Source organism: Macroventuria anomochaeta (genome assembly GCF_010093625.1).
Source record: "Macroventuria anomochaeta strain CBS 525.71 unplaced genomic scaffold BU25scaffold_22, whole genome shotgun sequence".
Taxonomy (NCBI): domain Eukaryota; kingdom Fungi; phylum Ascomycota; class Dothideomycetes; order Pleosporales; family Didymellaceae; genus Macroventuria; species Macroventuria anomochaeta.
Window position 1 is genome coordinate 334,778 of NW_022985383.1, and position 17,881 is coordinate 352,658.

General features: G+C 51.4%; 9 protein-coding genes across 9 annotated transcripts; 5 read left to right on the forward strand and 4 right to left on the reverse strand.

Annotated features, from left to right (window-relative positions):
* Nucleotides 1-844: 844 nt before the first annotated feature.
* Nucleotides 845-2,194, reverse strand: BU25DRAFT_472448 (glycosyltransferase family 69 protein; the record flags this gene model as incomplete). The annotated part of the gene is made up of 3 exons (XM_033710850.1): nucleotides 845-1,260; nucleotides 1,356-1,581; nucleotides 1,640-2,194. 3 exons carry the CDS (start codon nucleotides 2,192-2,194, stop codon nucleotides 845-847), a joined length of 1,197 nt encoding a protein of 398 aa, XP_033560372.1.
* Nucleotides 2,195-4,200: 2,006 nt separating this feature from the next.
* BU25DRAFT_459720 (trimeric LpxA-like protein) lies at nucleotides 4,201-4,938 on the reverse strand (the record flags this gene model as incomplete). Its single annotated transcript, XM_033710302.1, has 2 exons — nucleotides 4,201-4,407; nucleotides 4,459-4,938. The coding sequence occupies 2 exons, from the start codon at nucleotides 4,936-4,938 to the stop codon at nucleotides 4,201-4,203; spliced, it is 687 nt and encodes a 228-aa protein (XP_033560373.1).
* Nucleotides 4,939-5,197: 259 nt separating this feature from the next.
* On the reverse strand, nucleotides 5,198-6,620 carry BU25DRAFT_412020 (3,4-dihydroxy-2-butanone 4-phosphate synthase). Its single transcript, XM_033706695.1, has 2 exons — nucleotides 6,080-6,620; nucleotides 5,198-6,015 (listed from the first exon to the last, which is right to left on the reverse strand). Exons 1-2 carry the CDS (start codon nucleotides 6,210-6,212, stop codon nucleotides 5,384-5,386), a joined length of 765 nt encoding a protein of 254 aa, XP_033560374.1. The 5' UTR covers nucleotides 6,213-6,620; the 3' UTR covers nucleotides 5,198-5,383.
* A 317-nt stretch (nucleotides 6,621-6,937) lies between these two features.
* Nucleotides 6,938-9,601, reverse strand: BU25DRAFT_370703 (xanthine/uracil permease family protein-like protein). The gene is made up of 5 exons (XM_033703956.1): nucleotides 9,134-9,601; nucleotides 8,992-9,082; nucleotides 8,692-8,943; nucleotides 8,467-8,563; nucleotides 6,938-8,309 (listed from the first exon to the last, which is right to left on the reverse strand). The coding sequence occupies exons 1-5, from the start codon at nucleotides 9,215-9,217 to the stop codon at nucleotides 7,097-7,099; spliced, it is 1,737 nt and encodes a 578-aa protein (XP_033560375.1). The 5' UTR covers nucleotides 9,218-9,601; the 3' UTR covers nucleotides 6,938-7,096.
* A 1,336-nt stretch (nucleotides 9,602-10,937) lies between these two features.
* BU25DRAFT_103507 (uncharacterized protein) lies at nucleotides 10,938-11,393 on the forward strand. Its single transcript, XM_033700259.1, has one exon. It carries the CDS (start codon nucleotides 11,032-11,034, stop codon nucleotides 11,275-11,277), a length of 246 nt encoding a protein of 81 aa, XP_033560376.1. The 5' UTR covers nucleotides 10,938-11,031; the 3' UTR covers nucleotides 11,278-11,393.
* BU25DRAFT_412022 (uncharacterized protein) lies at nucleotides 11,109-11,804 on the forward strand. The gene has a single exon (XM_033706696.1). The coding sequence runs from the start codon at nucleotides 11,358-11,360 to the stop codon at nucleotides 11,604-11,606; it is 249 nt and encodes an 82-aa protein (XP_033560377.1). The 5' UTR covers nucleotides 11,109-11,357; the 3' UTR covers nucleotides 11,607-11,804.
* A 297-nt stretch (nucleotides 11,805-12,101) lies between these two features.
* On the forward strand, nucleotides 12,102-12,484 carry BU25DRAFT_459723 (polysaccharide lyase family 3 protein; the record flags this gene model as incomplete). Its single annotated transcript, XM_033710303.1, has 2 exons — nucleotides 12,102-12,230; nucleotides 12,293-12,484. 2 exons carry the CDS (start codon nucleotides 12,102-12,104, stop codon nucleotides 12,482-12,484), a joined length of 321 nt encoding a protein of 106 aa, XP_033560378.1.
* BU25DRAFT_412024 (uncharacterized protein) lies at nucleotides 12,374-13,103 on the forward strand. Its single transcript, XM_033706697.1, has one exon. The coding sequence runs from the start codon at nucleotides 12,553-12,555 to the stop codon at nucleotides 12,706-12,708; it is 156 nt and encodes a 51-aa protein (XP_033560379.1). The 5' UTR covers nucleotides 12,374-12,552; the 3' UTR covers nucleotides 12,709-13,103.
* Nucleotides 13,104-13,370: 267 nt separating this feature from the next.
* Nucleotides 13,371-15,292, forward strand: BU25DRAFT_412025 (uncharacterized protein). The gene is made up of 3 exons (XM_033706698.1): nucleotides 13,371-13,850; nucleotides 13,899-14,752; nucleotides 14,806-15,292. The coding sequence occupies exons 1-3, from the start codon at nucleotides 13,460-13,462 to the stop codon at nucleotides 15,172-15,174; spliced, it is 1,614 nt and encodes a 537-aa protein (XP_033560380.1). The 5' UTR covers nucleotides 13,371-13,459; the 3' UTR covers nucleotides 15,175-15,292.
* The last annotated feature ends 2,589 nt before the right edge of the window (nucleotides 15,293-17,881 follow it).

Sequence of the window (17,881 nt, forward strand, 5' to 3'; positions counted from 1 at the left end):
GCATAGCACACCATGGCGTATGCCCCAAGTAACGTTGTGTTCGGGATGCAGAAGGAAGCGCAGAACATTAACGAGCTCTCTGTGGATGTTTAGGATGAAGCCAGAGCTTCACGAGTTGTGAGCCGGGATTTTTAGAGCAGTTCCGATCTCATCATCGCTTCATCGTTGGGAAACCGTTCTCTTTTGGACCGATGATGAATCAGTCGTGGTGACTTTCCGGCCGAGGGCTGTATGATCAAGGAAGCAAGGCCAGAAGCACGCACCGAATGATATCGACATAAATTTTAGAAGCTGCAATGACAACTTACAGCACAGCAGAGACTTTCCGGATGCGCTGGTGTCGACAGGTTTGTGGTATTGTGGAACTCGCTTTGGGGGCTGTAGGAAAGAGAGAGAACAGCTGGGCAAGGTTCTTAAATCTCTGCAATTAGTTGCAGCAAGAATATTGGTACATTGGGTAATGTTATCGCAATTGTCTGAATGTGTAGAAGCTGAGTTATCGACATGTGTAACTACATGTGTAACTGCGTGAGCAGTGTCGGTCGGAGGCTGTGGTCAATGATTGTATTGCTATCTGTATTGTTGTTTTGGTGATGTTCTTGTACAGGAGCTCTCGGCTCAGAGGTAAGTGCACTTGCCCACCGGGCAGTGCCTTCTACAACAGGATATCATGTGACTTCTGCCATGTGGTTACAACATGCGAGGACGCGGAATTTGAGAAAGTGAACAGCTCGCTTTTGAATTATGTCACACAAACGCACCCATTGCATAGCGTTTTTTTGGCGTTGCAAATGTTGACTCCAACGTACCAAAGACTTCTTGGTCTGTTCAACAAACCGACTGTCTAGGCGTGGGCCCAGCCATTCTCAACAAGTACTTGCATTTCGTTAATGAGGCAAATCTCTCCAGTTTCTTCATTTTCTTTGCTCATGCTTTTCCACTTCCCAACTCTCCTTGACACCTTCCACTCTTTAAGCCAAGGTGAGGTTACCCATCGGCGGATGCGGTTTTCCCACAGGGCCTTGAAAACCTGCCAAGACGATAGCAGCAATCCTTGCGGATGTACAGCATCGTATGCCTCACCACTATAGCCTACACGCACCTGCGGGTTCACGTACGTTCGCTTCTTGACGCGAAGAGGGTTGTCTATGTGTATTAGACAACATTCAGAACCTTCGAGATGCGAAGCTGCAAGAGAGTCCGAAATCCCACGAAATTGAAGCGGGGGACTCGAAACGAAAGGTCCAGCAGGCATCGCAACTGCATTGGAACGTAACGAATTAGTCAATGACAGTGAAGTAAACAAGGGGACGATATATGGACTGTAGAGCCCACCAATCCTATCTTTGACTTACCCATGCCGTTCCAACAACTAGTCACTGGCACTGGACGGTTTCCTAACATCGCTCTTCGAGATTCCCTTGCTCGGAAATAAGGCCACATCTGCATAAGTCTTTCATGACCTTCGGCATCTCGGAGCGCAAATGTATCGTAGAACTGCGGAGGCCGACTAAAGTCCAGTGAGCAAGCGGCTGCAAAATCTCCGTCGTTTGTGTTGAGTAATCGGAAGACGTCGTCCGTCTACAATATCGTAAGCTAATCCAGGCTTTCCGAGTGGGGATCAGCCGATAAAGCATACATTAAATACAACGTCGTTCAAGAAAAGAACTTTGTCGAACCGCTCCCCCTGCCGGGCTAGCTCCTGCAAAGGCTCCAGGGTCCAGTTACGAAGTCGAGAAAGATATGGTATCCGCCTGAGCTCTCTCCTTCCCCTGGGGGTGTCAATCCAGCCTGAGCCTCTGTTCACCACAGATATCTCGTCTTGATGAGTAGTCCCCGACAAGGTTATGTTTCGCCTGATCTTATGTGCCGCTAGCGCCATGTCAAGCTCCCTCAAGGCGCCTTTGCTGTCGTCCCAACTCCCGCTTTCGTAGACGGTAACGAAGACATTCTCTCGGCCAAGCGCATTAGTCAGAGCGACTATAGCATCGTTCCAATGACTTTGCAGAATCCGTTCATTATTCCAATGTATACTAGCGATATACACTCGTTCCGATCGTTGAGCAACAGGTTCATCCGTAGGCCTCGAAACGCAGCGCAGAATCTGAGCAACCTCGAAGATATTAAATAAGATGAAAACAAGGATGAGCACTTGCTTAGTTGAACGACGGCGTAGGGCTCGTGGGATGCGCATCTGTTGGAGTTCAGTAAACCGTACGCAAAGGGAAGAAGTTGAGGATTGTACTGCAGTTGTATTGTATGAAGCTACGAACAGTATATGTAGGTGAGTGGCTGTAAACAACGCTAGTGGGAAAAGGCAGCAACCTCTCACCTAAGGGTGAGGTGCGACAGGGCGTTAGTGCAGGAGAGACCCCAGACCCTGATACACCCCCTAGTTGTCACCAAGTCATTGAATTGATGATAACTGACCTGTATCCAGTATGTTGACTACAAACAATGTATTTCCATTGGGTGATAGGCCATTATCAATCCGAATACTGTCACCATGCTCTTGATGTGAATCCCATTCAGTCAGAGCTTTCTTGATTTGCTTCGCAATTGCAGGATCCTTTCAAGCTTGTTCAGCCTTGCGGACTCCAATAGGTGCTAGTGTCCAGTCTTTTGGTTGGCTTGGGTGAAGTGGATTGAGTATGTAACAATCGTGTGGAGCATGTGATAACCCGCAGATTTAGGGAAAGCTCGGAAGCACGGTTCGGTTGGGTCTCAGGGATGAGTTGTGACGGTTTATGGAGTAAAGAGGTCATGTGGTATCACGTGTTTTGGTGCAGTGATCTTTCTCTTTCCAACAAGCACTTTCTACCTCTGTCTGAACGACAGATACGTCATGTAAACAGACCCTGATGGCCCGGTGAGAGAAAATCACAGAACAACAAGAACAACACAATATATACTGATTTGACTGCTTTGCGCGGTTTCCCCCTGACTCACTGCCTTGCGCGGTTACACCCTCATTTATTGTAACGACTGCAACAATTCAACTCCCTCTACCAGACTAGAGAACACATGAGGTGGCATTGAGACCGTTGACGTTTTAAAAGAAAAGGTTATGGTTCGATTAAAGGATGAAAGGGCCCAGCTGGCATTTGAGGACACTTTTGGTGGGAAAAAGTTGAAAGCGGGGAAAGCATATGCTTAAAACTGACCAAGGGTCAAGGTTATGCGATACGACAAAATCCGGAATGGGAGATCCAAGCGGATTTATTCTGCAAAGAAGTGTGTGTCTAACTACCTACAAGGATTATGTTTCGTATTCAGATCTAGAAGATAAGAGACTCGGTAGAACGCCAAGCACAGCTAGACGAGGCGGCAGCTATACAAACGGAGGTGCTCTACACAGGTCGTCTTCTATACCTACCTTGAGACATTTGTGCCCCCTCTTACCTATGAATTATATTTGTGTCACCGCCGCCGCGCCTGATTTGCAAAGAACCTCATCTTGTCGCGTAAAAGGCTTCCCTCACGACAGCGTGATACAACGGGACAAGCTAAGCAGATGGGCGGATTGGCAAACTTGCTACATCTTATGACGTCGATAAATGAGTGAGTCTTTTGCAATGAGTGTTGGTGTAGGCCACTGAACTCAAGGTCACAACCGTCGTCGATTGCAATTCTTCAAAACATGAACAAGATAACCGACGTGGAAGTGCGAGTTTCGCCCAGCGTGCAGCAGACCTATGGTACCGGCGAAGTGAGGTACTTCCCATCTGGAACGCCCAGCACGATATTGTTCTGCCACACCGTATACGACGTCCTCAGCGCCTTGATGTCCGAAGCAGCCCACTTTCCCGACAAGACCCAGCTCAAACCTCCTCGTACAGTAGACTCATACTACTCTCCGCTTGTGTCACTGCACGAATATTGGTGCATGCGTGTTGGCTCGCGCAATGGACCGGATTTCCGTACGCGTCCATGTGCGTGAACTGCGAGAAGATGACGAAGGGATCGTCAGGCAAAGAAGACCGAAGGATGGTGTGATGAAGAACTTTAGGGCCAATGTGTGGGAGTGAAATCCACAAGATACGGATGCGAGATGGCCGCATTTGTTCCGGACCTAAGTTGGTCGTCTAAGGCCTATCAGACTTTGCGAGTGCATCATCTTGCTCTTTCAGTCTCCGATATCCCGCATTTGGTCCGCCAGAGTGTAGTTTGAGCACAGGAAGTTGTCCCTGTCCTCTTTCTTCAGCCCGTCCACTTCGTGATGTTGTTCGCAACCAACTGTCTAAACATGTCCAGCTGCTTCTTGTGTACTGCCATCTTCGCCTCAAGGATATCTGGTCGTTGTTGAAGGGTCTTATCGATGCGTTTCTGGGAGCCGCTGAAGACGACTGTGTAGTCTGGCAGATTGGTATACGGTGGGACGACGGATGCTGCCGAGATTGTGCAATACTGCAGCTTGTCAGCAAATGCCACGAAACGAGCAATGCCGTTATGTCTTACCTTCCCAACCACAGCCCCCCTCCCAACAACAGCCCCAACCTCCACCACACTTCCCTCCCCCACCTCTGCACCTTGAACAACCGCCCCCGTCTCAACGACCACATTCCTCCCCAACACCACTCCATCCCCCCTCGCCCTAGAATCTCTGCCCCCGGCGCTCATCCCACTACTTCTCCTCACCAGCGCGGGCTGCGCCTCAACATCAGCAACACCCACCCTAGCCCTCTCAAAAACCACAACGCCCTCGCCCACCATCACCACACACCCAGTACTATCGATTTTGCTGTGCGGATGTAGCACGGCCCTCGGGCCGATGGTGATGGGGTGTGTGCCGGTGAGTTGGGCGTGTTGTGCAATGAGGGCGGTGGGGTCGATTGCTATGGAGCTGGGGCGTGGGAGGAGCGAGGTGCGTTTTGGCACTGTTGAGGTGCGGCGGGGGTCTCGAGAGGAACTGTGTGAGGTGGGCGCGGGCGCGGACATTGTGGGCGTGGGTGGCTAGGTAGAGGGCTGTTTGTGGGTTTGTAGACCGCAGTGTGTGTGAGGTGTCGCAGCTTGGCCGACTAGGGTTCTGGGTGGTGATATGAGGTGTGATTGGGAGACGCGATTGGCGACGCGTTGGAGTTAGCGCAGCGCCTGAGCACGTGAAAGCTTCTTCCTACGACCAGAAGTATTGTCACACGGCACTGTCTTGTACATGGTCGATTCACATGTTTCGTGCGATGAGATTGAGGGAGTGCAATCTTGTTCTGAGCTTGTATTGGAACGCTTGCGCGGTACTAAACATCTACTGAGTACAATCCCGCAGAACAGAGCCGAGAGATCCCAGATACTCCCAAACATGCACAAAGTCGCAACTATCTTCCGGACATCTGTACAGCCATATCGTCTGGCCATGTCATCTTGCCAGGTCATCTCTTCGCTGCAATCACACCGCCTGCACCGGCAGCTTCCCCTCGTTCTCCTCGATCCACCTAACCATATCCTCAATCGTACACACCTTAATCCCCCACTTCTTTCCAAACTTCAAACAATCGTCCGTCCTCATCATGCCACCGCCCACTAACTCCGGTCTCCCATCCACACTCTCTCCATCATTGATCATCTCGCAGATAACACCTACAGGCTGCTTGCCTGCCAGTGTGCACAGATCGACTGCTGCCTCTGTATGCCCCCTTCTTACCCGCACACCTCCATCTCTCGCCTGCAGCGGCAAGATATGACCCGGCCGTCTAAAATGGCTCGCCTTCGCGTTCGGATCCGCGAGCATGCGGCACGTCAGACTCCTGTCATGCGCGCTGATTCCCGTGCTGACGCTCTCATCGTTCGCATCAATCGATATCGCATACGCAGTGCGGTTGGGGTCCGCGTTGTCTGCGACCATCTGCGGGAGGTGCAGGGCCGCAGCTCTTGACACAGTGAGAGGCGCGCAGATGTAGCCGGAGCTGTAGCGGATCATGAAGGCGGCCTTTTCGGGCGTGAGCGATTCGGCGGCGATGATCAGGTCGCCTTCGTTTTCGCGGTCGGGCGAGTCGAGGACGATGACGAACTCGTCGTTGGCTGGGGGTGGGATTAGATGTTTAGGTCATGCGTAAGAGGTCCGAGGAGAGCAAGGGAGTCCTACCGAATGCTGCTACGACGTCTGGTATCGAATCGAATGCGGAGTCTGCTGGTGTGGGGTTGGAGAGCTCGTTTGTGTGGCCGTTGATGCCGTTGACGGTGCCATTAGCGGGGAGTCTGTTGAGTTCGGCGGGCATTGTGATGATGTCGCTATATGTACTGGTTTGCTAGTATTCTTCTCTTCTCTTGTAGTCTCCAGAGGCGCTCGGAATGGTGCTACCCGTCCGTCGCAATGTTGGTCGTGGGTTGGCAATGCTTAGAAAGAATCTCGACGCTTTCGTAATGCGATGCCGGAGCTATCCGCAGTTGGCGATGGGTAGATCGTGTATGAGTCGTGGGCGAGCCCTGCGAGTCTTTGCAATTCTAGTCAATTGGTCGAAGACAATCTGCTGTGGGGTTTCTTTGCTCTTGTCAAGAACGCCAACGATCATATGAACGTCAAGACATCAGAGGACGAGTCAGCGTGCGGAACCACCCCTCCGAGCAAAAGTCCAGCGGTGGGATGAAGTAGGCCAAGGCCCTGCAGCATGCGGACGGCCGCCGAGGCTCCGACTCTTGCGCCAACTCTTGCGGCTGCATTCAGGCCTCCCCGCCGATGTCGACGTCGCGTGCTGACCAGCCGCCATCGACACCGGCCAGCATGTGTCGGTCTTACTTCGACGACGGGTCTTGGCTAAAAGTGTTGTGAAGCAGATATTTGGACCGGCAGTTCGGCGGGTAGTCGTTGATGCATTGGCGGGTAGCGGATGAGTCCGCCTGAAGGTTCGTAGCGTCCGCCAACACCGACGCCGGTGTTTCTGCTTTTGAGATTGACATTTGGCGGTCGTAGCATCCGGCGAGGCAAGTGTTTGAAGTGACGATTATCTTTTGTTAAGTCAAATCAAAGTGAGGGTATCTACTTTGGCTCACACGCATTACCAAATGCAATGCTATCAATACAACAATACGCAGCGCCGTAGCGACTGTATGCAACGCTTCTAACTTTTGCCAACCCGACCAATCTATTCACAAAACGAACCGCTTACATGATCTTCTCGCCAGCGGCCTGCTTATCTTGGATGTAGTGCTTCTCGGCTGAGTTGTGCGTGGAGCTGTTCTCGCTCGCCTGGCTGGCAGCAACACCGTCAGTCTGGGGATCGCGCTTCCAGAAGTCCTTCTTTCCGCTGGTAATACGCTGCACCCACGGAGGTAGGAACCCACCAGGAATCCGCCATGTCCAGGGCTCCTTCTCGTCCTTGTTGGGAGGAATGACGCGGCCACCTGATGCCTTCTCGATGATGTAGACGAGGGTGTTGATGAGGATGTACGAGCAGATACCGGCAATGAGACCGTAGGCAATCGAGTAGGTGAAGGGCATGATGGCAATGGTGAGGAACGCGGGGATTGCGTCACCCATGTACTTCCAGTTGATGTCCTTGGCAGACTGTGCCATGAGGGAACCGACAATGACAAGCGTACATCCAGTGGCCCATGGAGGGATCGAGGCGAAAATAGGCGCAAAAAAGATGGCGATGAAGAAAGAGAGACCAGTGAACATCGCTGTAAGACCTGTCTTACCACCTTCCGAGATACCAGCACCAGACTCGATGTAGGCAGTGACTGGGGAGCATCCGAATAGGGATCCGATGGTTACACCCATAGCATCGATAGTGTAGGCGATCGAAGAGTTCTCGAAATCCTGGGTGCGCTCATCAATAGCTCCGCAGTAGCGGGCCATGGAGTACATGGTACCTGTGCAGTCGAGGATGTCCACGTAGAGGAAGGTGATGAAAGCGAGACCAAATTGGCCGGCGTACTGCGAGATGTTCCATTCCTGGACAACGAGGGTCTTCTGGATCGGGTGGAAGGTGACAACCTTCTTGAAGAAGTCGAATGAGTCGTCGCCGAGCGTGGTGTGCGGGAAGTAGGTAACCTCAGTAGGGCGGGGCCAGGAGATGATCGAAACGAGCAAGATACCGAAGATGATGGCACCCTTCACACGGTACATCATGAGCATGACGGTCAGAACACCACCACAGAAGATGCCGATCCACATTGTCGGGTTGCGCATCTTGTGACCTCCAGGGCAAACGCCGGTCTCGTCCTTGAACTGATCCTCGCATCCTGCAAGCTCGAGGGGAGTCGATACGGCACCAGTGATAAGACCGATACCCGCGGAGTACGCAAGTCCAATGATTGTGAGGTATAGTCCGATTCCGACACCTGTCGCGAGCTTGATACTAGCTGGGATAGCTCTGTACAAAACAAAATCAGCGTTGTTTCTGTGGAGAGTGACGTGTGGCGAAGTGGATGGCGATGGGACCCAAGTGGGACCGAAACGCGCCGAGGTGCAAAACTGGCGCACAAATTTATGACGCCAAAGAAAATGCAAGAACACGGATGTAAACGCACCTTGCAAGCCATTGTCGGATTCCAAGAATGGTGAGGCCCACGAAGACGAAGCCTTCGACGAATACAGCAGTCAATGCAACCTGGTATGGGACCATACCTAAAAAGCAATCAGCAATGGTCTCAAAAGAAGGAAATTTGTGTAACGAAGTCAAGCTAGAAGAAAATGACATGTATCACAAAAAGTAATACAAAAACGAAGAAGGCGATCAGTGTGACTTGACGTACCGGAACCGTGGAAACCAACGACTGTGTAGGCAAAGTAGGCGTTCAGACCCATTCCAGGAGCAAGGGCGATGGGCATATTGGCAAAGAGACCCATGCAGAAGGAAGTCAAGGCGGAGATGGCAGCGGTGGCAGTGACAAGATCACGCTTGACGACTGCTACGCAAAGGAGGTACTCTTCGTTGGTGGCACACAGGTCAGACATGCTGTCAGCCGGGCAGACGCAGGTACCGCCAGTATCAGCCAAGATGGTAGCTGAAGATGATGAGCATTGCTTCTTGAAATTTCAAGTGAAGACCATACAGTTGACCGAGATAATGTAGGCCATGGCGAAGAAGGTAGCGAGACCAGCGCGGAACTCAGTGAAGAAGCGGGCATCCTTGCGTTCCTTGGGCTACAGAAGGTGTCAGTGGATGTATCAAACCTCATGTGAAGGATGACATACGTGACCGGAGCCGTCAAGACGGAAGTATCTGCCCACGAAGGAGCGCGCAATGGCGCGGTTAGCCTTGTCAACGAAGCCGACCATGTTGGAAAAACTCTGTGCAAGATCGAGAAAGTGTCGAGAGAGTCGAGAAAGTCCTCAAGAAAGGGACTGTCCAAAGAGTATCAAGAGAGCCGATAGGCGATCTGCACCGCTTCACAAACCTCAGAGTGAAGGACAAGACGAACTTTTAAGTTCAGGTGGTATGAGCATGGTTGCTGCATCCCGCACCATGATAAGGATTTGTTAGGCGGCGACGAGGCGTGTCCACTGATGGTCTCGCCGTTAGGGTGACCCAATCCGACCCATGTTCTGATGATCGGCCAGCACCAGTCCTGGCTAGCCAAGCGGGGCCACGCGAAGAGACATTCAGCCACGGTCCACCGTGCCCTGGCGCGGTTTCATGCGCGAAGTCTGCCGGCGAGAAAGCTCTCAGGGCTGGGGAACTGTGACAGTAGTGGAGCGGCTGACATGCCGCACTCGAGGTGTGCTGCAGTTCGCCAATCGCGTCGACCAATTGAGGTTGCTTTAATCAAAATGATCTCCAGAGGAACGCCATATCGCAGAAGAGGAAGCGGAGGCTGCCGATTTGCGATAGCTCCCACAGCCATCCTCACCAGGGAGTCGCCTCCTCTATCTCGCACTCCACGATGGCTATCATGGCTGCGGACTTGTCGCCGCGCATCCGACGGGAGCGACTGGATTGCAAATGGATTCTTGTCAGGATGATCGACTAGTCCGGTAAAGGTGCCGAATTGGGTAACCGACTAGAACGCAGCGTCAGGATGTGGGTTGCGCGCTACTGAAATGGTGCAAAGGTGCTGTTGAAGGCTTCCTGGTCACACGGCTGCACTGTTGATGAGAGGAGAACAGAAGGACGCGGAGTTGTGCCAGAAAGCGAGATCGCACTGCCGCGTAGCTGCATCAGCCCCTCGCTCCATCTTGGCCAACACCTGCAAGGACGGCCAGGATGAGTAGCATTTGGAAGGCCGGGTTTACCTCCCGTGTTGCACAAGATGAATCGCCGACAAGCGAGTAGCTACAACTGGTGCATCTTTTGTATGGTAGACCCTTACCCCCGGGTTCTCACTAACACTATGGCCCGGTAGCCGCAGCGGAACAGCATCCAGTGCAGGGCCAACAGCGCCTATACATTGGCAACATTGCTTCCAGACGACTCGACTCTTGCCTCCCCTCACGCTACGGCCTCTATTTTGACACGTGTAGACGCATACACGAGACGCGTTTGCAAGGGAGATATTGCTCGCGACATTCTCCCCTAGGTCATGCACATGCTCACGCTACACCTACGGCGACATGCCTGCGAAACCTCGTCTTCCCGGCAATCTGGTATAGAGTCAGTGCATTCTCAGTCTATTGGAAAGGAGATAGACACCTGAAGCAAACCGCTGCTCCGCTCCTGGGCGCCTTGAGGGACCCCTAATTGCGACGCTGTTGCCAGCATGCCAATCCAGCGACATCCTCATGTTTCGACATCATTTGGATCTTCATGCACGTCTACACGACTCCACCAGTCATCCATGCGAAAGTCTGCTATTAGACGTTGCACAACGTATGCAGATCGGTTGCCGGCTAGCTAGGCAACGGGCCAGCAGTCGGTGTAGCACCTCGTTTGGACCTGTCAAGGACAATCTTTACATGAAGGATTAACAACGTGGCTTCAGACGCTGCTTGCCGTTGAACGACACGTTGTACCTTACCAGCAACCTAGTCAAGCCGAGCTGCAGATTCCCGTTCTCCACGAGGGCATCAGCGCATACTAAACCGTCCGTGCGAATTACCACCGCAAATCTTGGACATTCGAGAAAGTTGTTTGCTCTCTGGAAAAGAGTTCTTCAATGACTAGATATTTCAACACGCCTTTGAGGCGCGGTTACACTACTCTTTGCTTGTCGCCCCTCGCGTTGTTACACTCACATCGCTGTCCACGGATGCACTCCAATAATCCTTCAAGGAGAAAACGGAGGGCGCGTCGCTTGCAGTATCGTCTCCACCGATCACCAAATAGCTTCAACGCTTGCACGCCGTGCCACAAGGCAAACACAACGTCAACTTTTACTCTTCGTAACACAGCGATGACATAGCATCACAACAAGAGCACAAGATAAGGCGACAAATCACTGCGAGACTGATCAGTATCTTCCCGCAGCAACTGTAGCACGCTATGGAATACAGTTTCGTACCTGCATGTCTGATGCTGCACGTCAGTTTTCTTCGGTCCGAAGATTCAACGCAGCCTGATCAGCGCCGTTGTTTGTCGCACAAGGAACGCCAAAGCGTGGCTAAGCCGCGTGGAACCTGGATGCTGGGAAACGGTCAGCGGAGATTACCATCAACAGAGCACAGCAGGAGCAGCGATTCAGGAGATGCATGGCAAGCTACTCCAGACTGTGCCGTGGGCCGGTCGACTTGATATGTGGGTGTAGGATCCTCAACTCGACTGCGAATGTCTGCTCGACAACAAGAAGCGACTTCTCGAACCGAACGTGGTTTGCTACCTAGGTACCCAGGTAGGGCAATTTCGGTACTGCAACCAGGCGATTGCGTCCGCGAGAATGCCACAACAACGTGGAAGTTGCCACGAATACCCAAAGACCCTAACAATGTGCGCCGAGCACCTGGTTTTCTAGTTGCATCTATGGGACTTTGTCACCTTATCATGTTGGTGTATTGGTATGGTTTCTCTATGGTGGATCCAAGCAAGCAACCCGCCACAATGCAGTTAGACGTGTCACTAGTGGATTGCTGGCCATGAGCCATTCGGGTTTAAACCCGGGCTCTGCTACGAGGTCACTGCGTGGGTTCTGTCTACAGCAGCCCTGGGCAGTGAGCAACACGTCAACCCTTGAAGCGTGTTGCATAACCCAGCAGTTCGGCAGATGGAAGGTCGTCATCGAAGCTTCCCGAGATGTCTATCGCATCGACGATCAGCCTCGAGGTCGAGTATCAGACAGGTAGGTCGGCTCCTCACAAGTGCACCATCTGTGAGCTGCCCGGCTACAGCGAAATGGACTGTATCTTCGTTCTGAAGTCTATCGTAAGTATTCGTAGCAATGCCCACAGCGATCAAGCACACGAAGCATTGACATGGAGTCTTAGGAGGGCAACTGCTCCAAGCAATACACGCGCAAAAGCTCCTTTACTAGCATCAAGGTCGTGTCTGGCAAGTTGGTTGCTGGAGTGAATGGCAACGAGGCAGATTCGACGACGATCAAGGATTCTTGTCTGATTGATGCGAAGTTTTGCGATGTGTACAAGGGGTTACGAGTGGTGAGCCAACGAAGGCGCTGAGTGGACCGGATGGAAAGACCTGTGCTACAAGTGGGATTAAGACGAGTGATTGTTAGGTGTGCGTGCTGATGGGTGAAAGGTATTGTTGTGAGAGCGCAGCTGAAGGGCAGAGGTGCTGCAGCACTGAGACTGCACTGTTCACTCTACGAGCTGCCAGGCTAGGCCTAAGTTCTATGGAGGCATCGTCTACGATCAACCATGCGACGACGGGCACACCAGGGTAGACTTTGGTAGTACAGCGCAGGAGAGTGATAATAGCGTGACAAAGATCGGTACGGGTGTGGACGGTGGTTTGGATGGGCTTTTGTTGATTGCGGCCAGGGTTAACTTTGTCTTGTGGTAGCTGAGGTTGGTCAAGGAAGTCGCCAGTGTTCCAGATGTGGGATCTGTCGAGAAGTACAGGCACACTGACCTCGTCGAAGTTGACAATGCGCAGCGCCAGGAGCTGGCCACTGGAGGACGTGAAGGGTAAGGGACAAGAGACGGTTGCTGAATTGCCAGGGAATTAGGAGCTCAGGGCTGCTTGAACGAGAGCTTCTATTTCTGATATGAAGCTCTCCATTACATCTCTAAAGTTGATCATGTTCGTCGTGTCGAAGTTTGTCAATGGGGACAGTTGGGAAGCATTGTTCTGATGTATTGTCTACGAGTCTGGGCTACTATGTATGTAAAGGAGATCGCTGTGAAGGAACTAAGCCTAATGTGTCTTGGCGGCAGATCCAAACCACCTCGTGGAGAGGTTCCCGGGCACTGACGAAGTTTGGTGTTTGAAGTCTGGCCGCGGGTGTGGCGTCGATCAAGCCCCAAACGGCGGATCACGATGACGTCGCCGTATCCAATGACCCTGCTTGTCGCGTGTAGCTCCCCTGCTTGCTTGCCAGCGCGAAGCAGCTTCATCTTTGTTATTTCTGTGCTGCTACCCGTGTTACCCGATTCTTACGGCTTCCCGGCATTGCATTGCTTCCTATCACAGCGATGAAGCACCGCTTATCAGCCCTAGCACTTTCGCGCATCTCGACTGCTTCACGCACATTCCACACACCTCTCCAATCGCGCATACTTGCGAGACCGTCACTGCAGAATGTAACAGCGGCACAGGCAGCGGCACAGCCATTGCAGCTGAGGAACTTCGCGATCACGGCTCGCTTGAACGTCAAGCTCCCCAGCAAGGATGGCGGAAGCTACGACAACTCAAATGCGCGACCAGCGTCAAAGCTAAACCACAACATCACGCAAGAAGAGAAGGATGACTTTGCGAGGAAGCTGCAGGAGGATAAGGGCAAACAGATACGGACACCATGGCACAGGGAAGGCAGCGACCAGCCACCTGTGGCCCGACAGCGCAGCGCTGGAGCCATGACAAAGGGTACACACTGTGCAGGTCTCTTCCAACCCCACAGCTAACATACTGTAGGCAAGCTGCTCACTACGCCCTCTCGAATGCTCAAGATCATTCTCCCTCTCACAACCAGAGACACAAACTCGGACCGCAAAGACATTGAACCACTCGCGCTGCTCGTGCACCCGCAACAGCCCATTTCCTACCTAGAGCGCCTGATCCAGGCTGAGCTGCCCACAATCAAAGACAAGGATGGCAAAGAGCGCATTCCTGCCGTATACTTTCGCGCCGAAGACAGCATGCAGGGTTCTCTGCAGGCCTCCGAGGCCAGCGAGGCCATCGTAAGCGAGGACAGCGAGCCCACACGTAGCGAGGAGGACCTTGAGCAGGTAGACGAGCACCGCATAGACGGTAAGACTGTCAAGACAGGCAAGATCAGGTCCCAAAGCAACGAAGAGACTGGTGCGATAACGAACCGCAAGACACCTGACGAAGCCGTCGAATTGCGCGGCGGCCATGGCAAGGGTGGTGTCGAGTCGTATTCAGGCCTTGGCCAGGATGCTCCCAGCGACTACGTTTCGAGCCGCAAGTTCGTGCGCTGGTCCAGCAGCACCGAGATTGGCGACTTCATCCGTGACGCAGCGCGTGGCCAGGAATTCGCTATCGAAATTGAGGGGGCACCGGAGGAGATCCGTGTTGGGGTTCCCTCGTTCAACGACCGAACATACTATCTGCGCATGCGTCTGAGGAAGGCTGCCAGGCAAATCAGCGAGATGGCAGAAGTCAAGGAGAAGTGCGACAAGCTCGCGCACAAGGCAGCCCAACAAGTTGCTACCGCTGGTTTTGCTGGTATTGTAGGATGGTGGGGAGTAGTTTACTACCTCACCTTCCAGACAGAGCTCGGCTGGGATGTCATGGAGCCCGTCACCGTACGTACCCATGTCCATCTCCTCACTATCTTCGCCTCCTAACATCTACATAGTACCTCGTAGGTCTCTCGACCCTAATCGGTGGTTATGTCTGGTTCCTATACCACAACCGCGAAGTTTCGTACCGCTCAGCCTTGAATTTCACCATCTCGCGCCGCCAATCGAAGCTCTACAGCCAGCACAACTTCGACTTGCGAAAATGGGAGGTGCTTATCGAAGACGGCAATGCGCTAAGAAAGGAGATCAAGGCGATTGCGAATGAGTACGATGTTGAGTGGGACGAAATGAAAGAGGAGAAGGATGAGAAGGTCGCTGAGGCGCTGAGGAAAGATCGCAAGAGGAAGGAGGGCAAGAAGGATAAGGATGATGATGAGCCGAAGGCGGGGAAGACGGAGGTCGAGGATGGAAGGAAGACGGGGTAAGGGCTTGTAATGAGCTGGTACTTCACAGACCTTGAGCATATGTACTGCATACGTTAGCGCGGCGTTGAGGATAGACACCATTTAGCATTTCATTCGTCTAAATCAAATTTTCGCGGCCACCAATCCTCTCCTCATTCTTCCATTCTGTGAGTACTGGCATCCCCATTCTCAAAGAAGGTGACCAAGAACGCCTGGCCTCCAAACTTAAAAAAACATTCCATGTCCTGTCTCGTCGACCGTGCAAAATACAAGTCCTCGAAACTTGGCCCTTATTTCTCTTCCCCCCACCATTACAGCTCTCGTTATCTTTCAACATTGCTTAGAGGCCTTATCCCCAGATAATGGTTCAGACTGGTTTCCCATCAAGTACATGATTGTCCTCTGTGTGGTTTCCAAAAGAATATGAACAACATGATATGTCCTGTCGTCCTGTAGGACCATCTGGAATATATACTTACTCAAGAGCTCTGAAATCTCATCATGCTTCCTATCAGTCATTAACAGAATGGAGTTATAAGGCTGGTGCATGACCTCCAAGACCAAGTGCGAGCTCATGAATGTCTGTCCTTCTGGTCTTCAGATCAACTTAGTTGATTCATACGCGGCCATTATCGGTTCTACCGCTTGCGAGTCAATCAGTAGCGTGCAACGGAGGATAACGCTCGTCGAGTCACAGCACATGTATTCGTTGCGTACGGAATTAAGCAAAGCAACCGGACATGGTATGTCTCCAATCGATTTTGGTACATGACAAGTCTGAACAGAGATCTTCTTTCATGGTGGGAGAAGAGCATATATGTAATCCGAGTCTGAGTTGGATGGCTGAGTTTATATACCTGACAGAAGCGGTACAATGACTTTCACAAGTTGCTGACACCCCTCTGTCTGGAAACCATGATGTCATCTACCCATGAAGTTGTTCTTCGGGCCAAAAAGCTATAGTTGTGACGGTTTATGGAGTAAAGAGGTCATGTCTGCCACGTGTGCTGGTGCAGTGCTCTTGCCTGTTCCAATAGCACTTTCTGTCTGAACGACAGATACGTCATGTAAACAGACCCTGATGGCCCGGTGAGAGAGACAGAACACTGAACAACAACACAACAGAATATACTGATTTTACTGCTTCGCGCGGTTACCCCTGACTTACTGCCCTGCGCGGTTACACCTTCACTTATTGCATTTACTGCAACAATATTCCATCATCGTTACATTTATCAAGGGGGGTCAGCAACTTGTGAAAGTCACCGATATTCTTCTGGTGAACAGCGAGAGGGGTTGGCAGAGATAACTTGAAATCATGTAGATGAAGTGACAGAATGCAACATGGCTGATAAAGTACGAAGCGAGTGACATCGTGAAACAAGAGAAAGCACCATGACAGCGACGCCTAAACGTCCTGGACGTGACGTGCATGTGCACTCGTTCTTCACTCTCTTGGCCCCCCAATATGTAACTGCCTAACTCTTCTGTGGATATTATGCAACTGCATTGTTAGTCTTTCTTGTCTCAAGAGTAAAGAAGAGAGCAAGTGAGACTAGAGCGATTTGCTGACACAATGATGCCGACGAACCCGTCGGACTCCGACACAGTATGGATCCAAATTGCAGTTTTGGACTATTGGTTCAAGAGCCAGTGTACACGGTTCTCAACTTTCAACCCCTTGCAAAGAAAGAAGCACAAATTGAAGTAGAATGCCTTTACGATGGGCAAATCCCATCGCACAAGAGAACACGATCTGTGATGCTTGCTAGCTTCATGACTGAGTCTTGACGTAGCATCGGAATCTTGGAAGGGTCTCAGGGTGACTATAAGAAATATTTCAAGCAGCCAGATCATGGAGCTTTCCGAAGACCATTCCTTGAATGTAGCGTCCTCGCCTGCGAATTTTGCAAGTTATGCAGTGTGTGTGTGTGGAGAAGAACGCGGTAATGAGATGACCTGGAGGAATTTGTACTTCAGAAGGCTCGCGACTTCCGTTATATCACGAGTTTGCGTTGCTTGTGAAGAAATGCGCCAGCTTAGACGCTCATGGAGCACAAGTCTTTCGACTTTAATTTTGGGACAGGCGCAGTATTGTAGTAGGCTTCAATATTGAGAATCTTAATCTGGGTTTGTACTCTGTTTTCAGTCGCATGGCTCTGAAATATTATCTTCTTGAACACAGAAAACTTGAAGATGTTTAGATGTGTAACGCAAAAAGAAGTGATAACATTTTTGCGCTCGGCTAGACTTCTAAGGAAATCAGGGAAGCCAAACATAGGATTGTCAGTTCCACACTTTCGATCTCCGCCAATGGCACACAAGTAGATACTTCCGATCTTCGAAAAGCCCAGAGTTAAACATGCCGCTTGTACCTAGACAATTCAGAACCACTATCTCATCGAACTTCACTTCTTTGCTTTCGACGTTTGACCCATCGGTTCTGGATGCAGCTCCTTTGAAAGTTGGAAGTTGGTGACCTTACGAGAAGAAGTGGCCATTCCGGCTTTGCATGGTACAATGGAGCAAAGGTATCTCATTCTTGATTTCTCAATTCTGCCACAGCAAAAGCATAATTGTTTTGGAGGTGATCTTTGGACTGAGAACATGTTATGTGATTGAAAGTCCTCCTGTTTCCAAGGCATGATAATGACTGAGCTCTTGAGTCTAGAGGGCATAGGAGGCGTGTAGTGAGACGTAATCCAAAAGGTTCAATAAGTGTATATAG

Bases quoted from the DNA above. Each gene is read 5' to 3' on its own strand.
- BU25DRAFT_103507 (XM_033700259.1), top strand. From the start codon at position 11,032: ATGACTAGATATTTCAACACGCCTTTGAGGCGCGGTTACACTACTCTT.
- BU25DRAFT_412022 (XM_033706696.1), top strand. From the start codon at position 11,358: ATGGAATACAGTTTCGTACCTGCATGTCTGATGCTGCACGTCAGTTTT.
- BU25DRAFT_412025 (XM_033706698.1), top strand. From the start codon at position 13,460: ATGAAGCACCGCTTATCAGCCCTAGCACTTTCGCGCATCTCGACTGCT. The intron at 13,851-13,898 runs GTACACACTGTG...AACATACTGTAG, and splicing joins CGCTGGAGCCATGACAAAGG to GCAAGCTGCTCACTACGCCC. The intron at 14,753-14,805 runs GTACGTACCCAT...ACATCTACATAG, and splicing joins ATGTCATGGAGCCCGTCACC to TACCTCGTAGGTCTCTCGAC.
- BU25DRAFT_412024 (XM_033706697.1), top strand. From the start codon at position 12,553: ATGGGTGAAAGGTATTGTTGTGAGAGCGCAGCTGAAGGGCAGAGGTGC.
- BU25DRAFT_412020 (XM_033706695.1), bottom strand. From the start codon at position 6,212: ATGCCCGCCGAACTCAACAGACTCCCCGCTAATGGCACCGTCAACGGC. The intron at 6,016-6,079 runs GTAGGACTCCCT...TCCCACCCCCAG, and splicing joins AGACGTCGTAGCAGCATTCG to CCAACGACGAGTTCGTCATC.
- BU25DRAFT_370703 (XM_033703956.1), bottom strand. From the start codon at position 9,217: ATGGTCGGCTTCGTTGACAAGGCTAACCGCGCCATTGCGCGCTCCTTC. The intron at 8,564-8,691 runs GTACGTCAAGTC...ATTGCTTTTTAG, and splicing joins CGTTGGTTTCCACGGTTCCG to GTATGGTCCCATACCAGGTT. The intron at 8,310-8,466 runs GTGCGTTTACAT...TGTTTTGTACAG, and splicing joins ATCCGACAATGGCTTGCAAG to AGCTATCCCAGCTAGTATCA.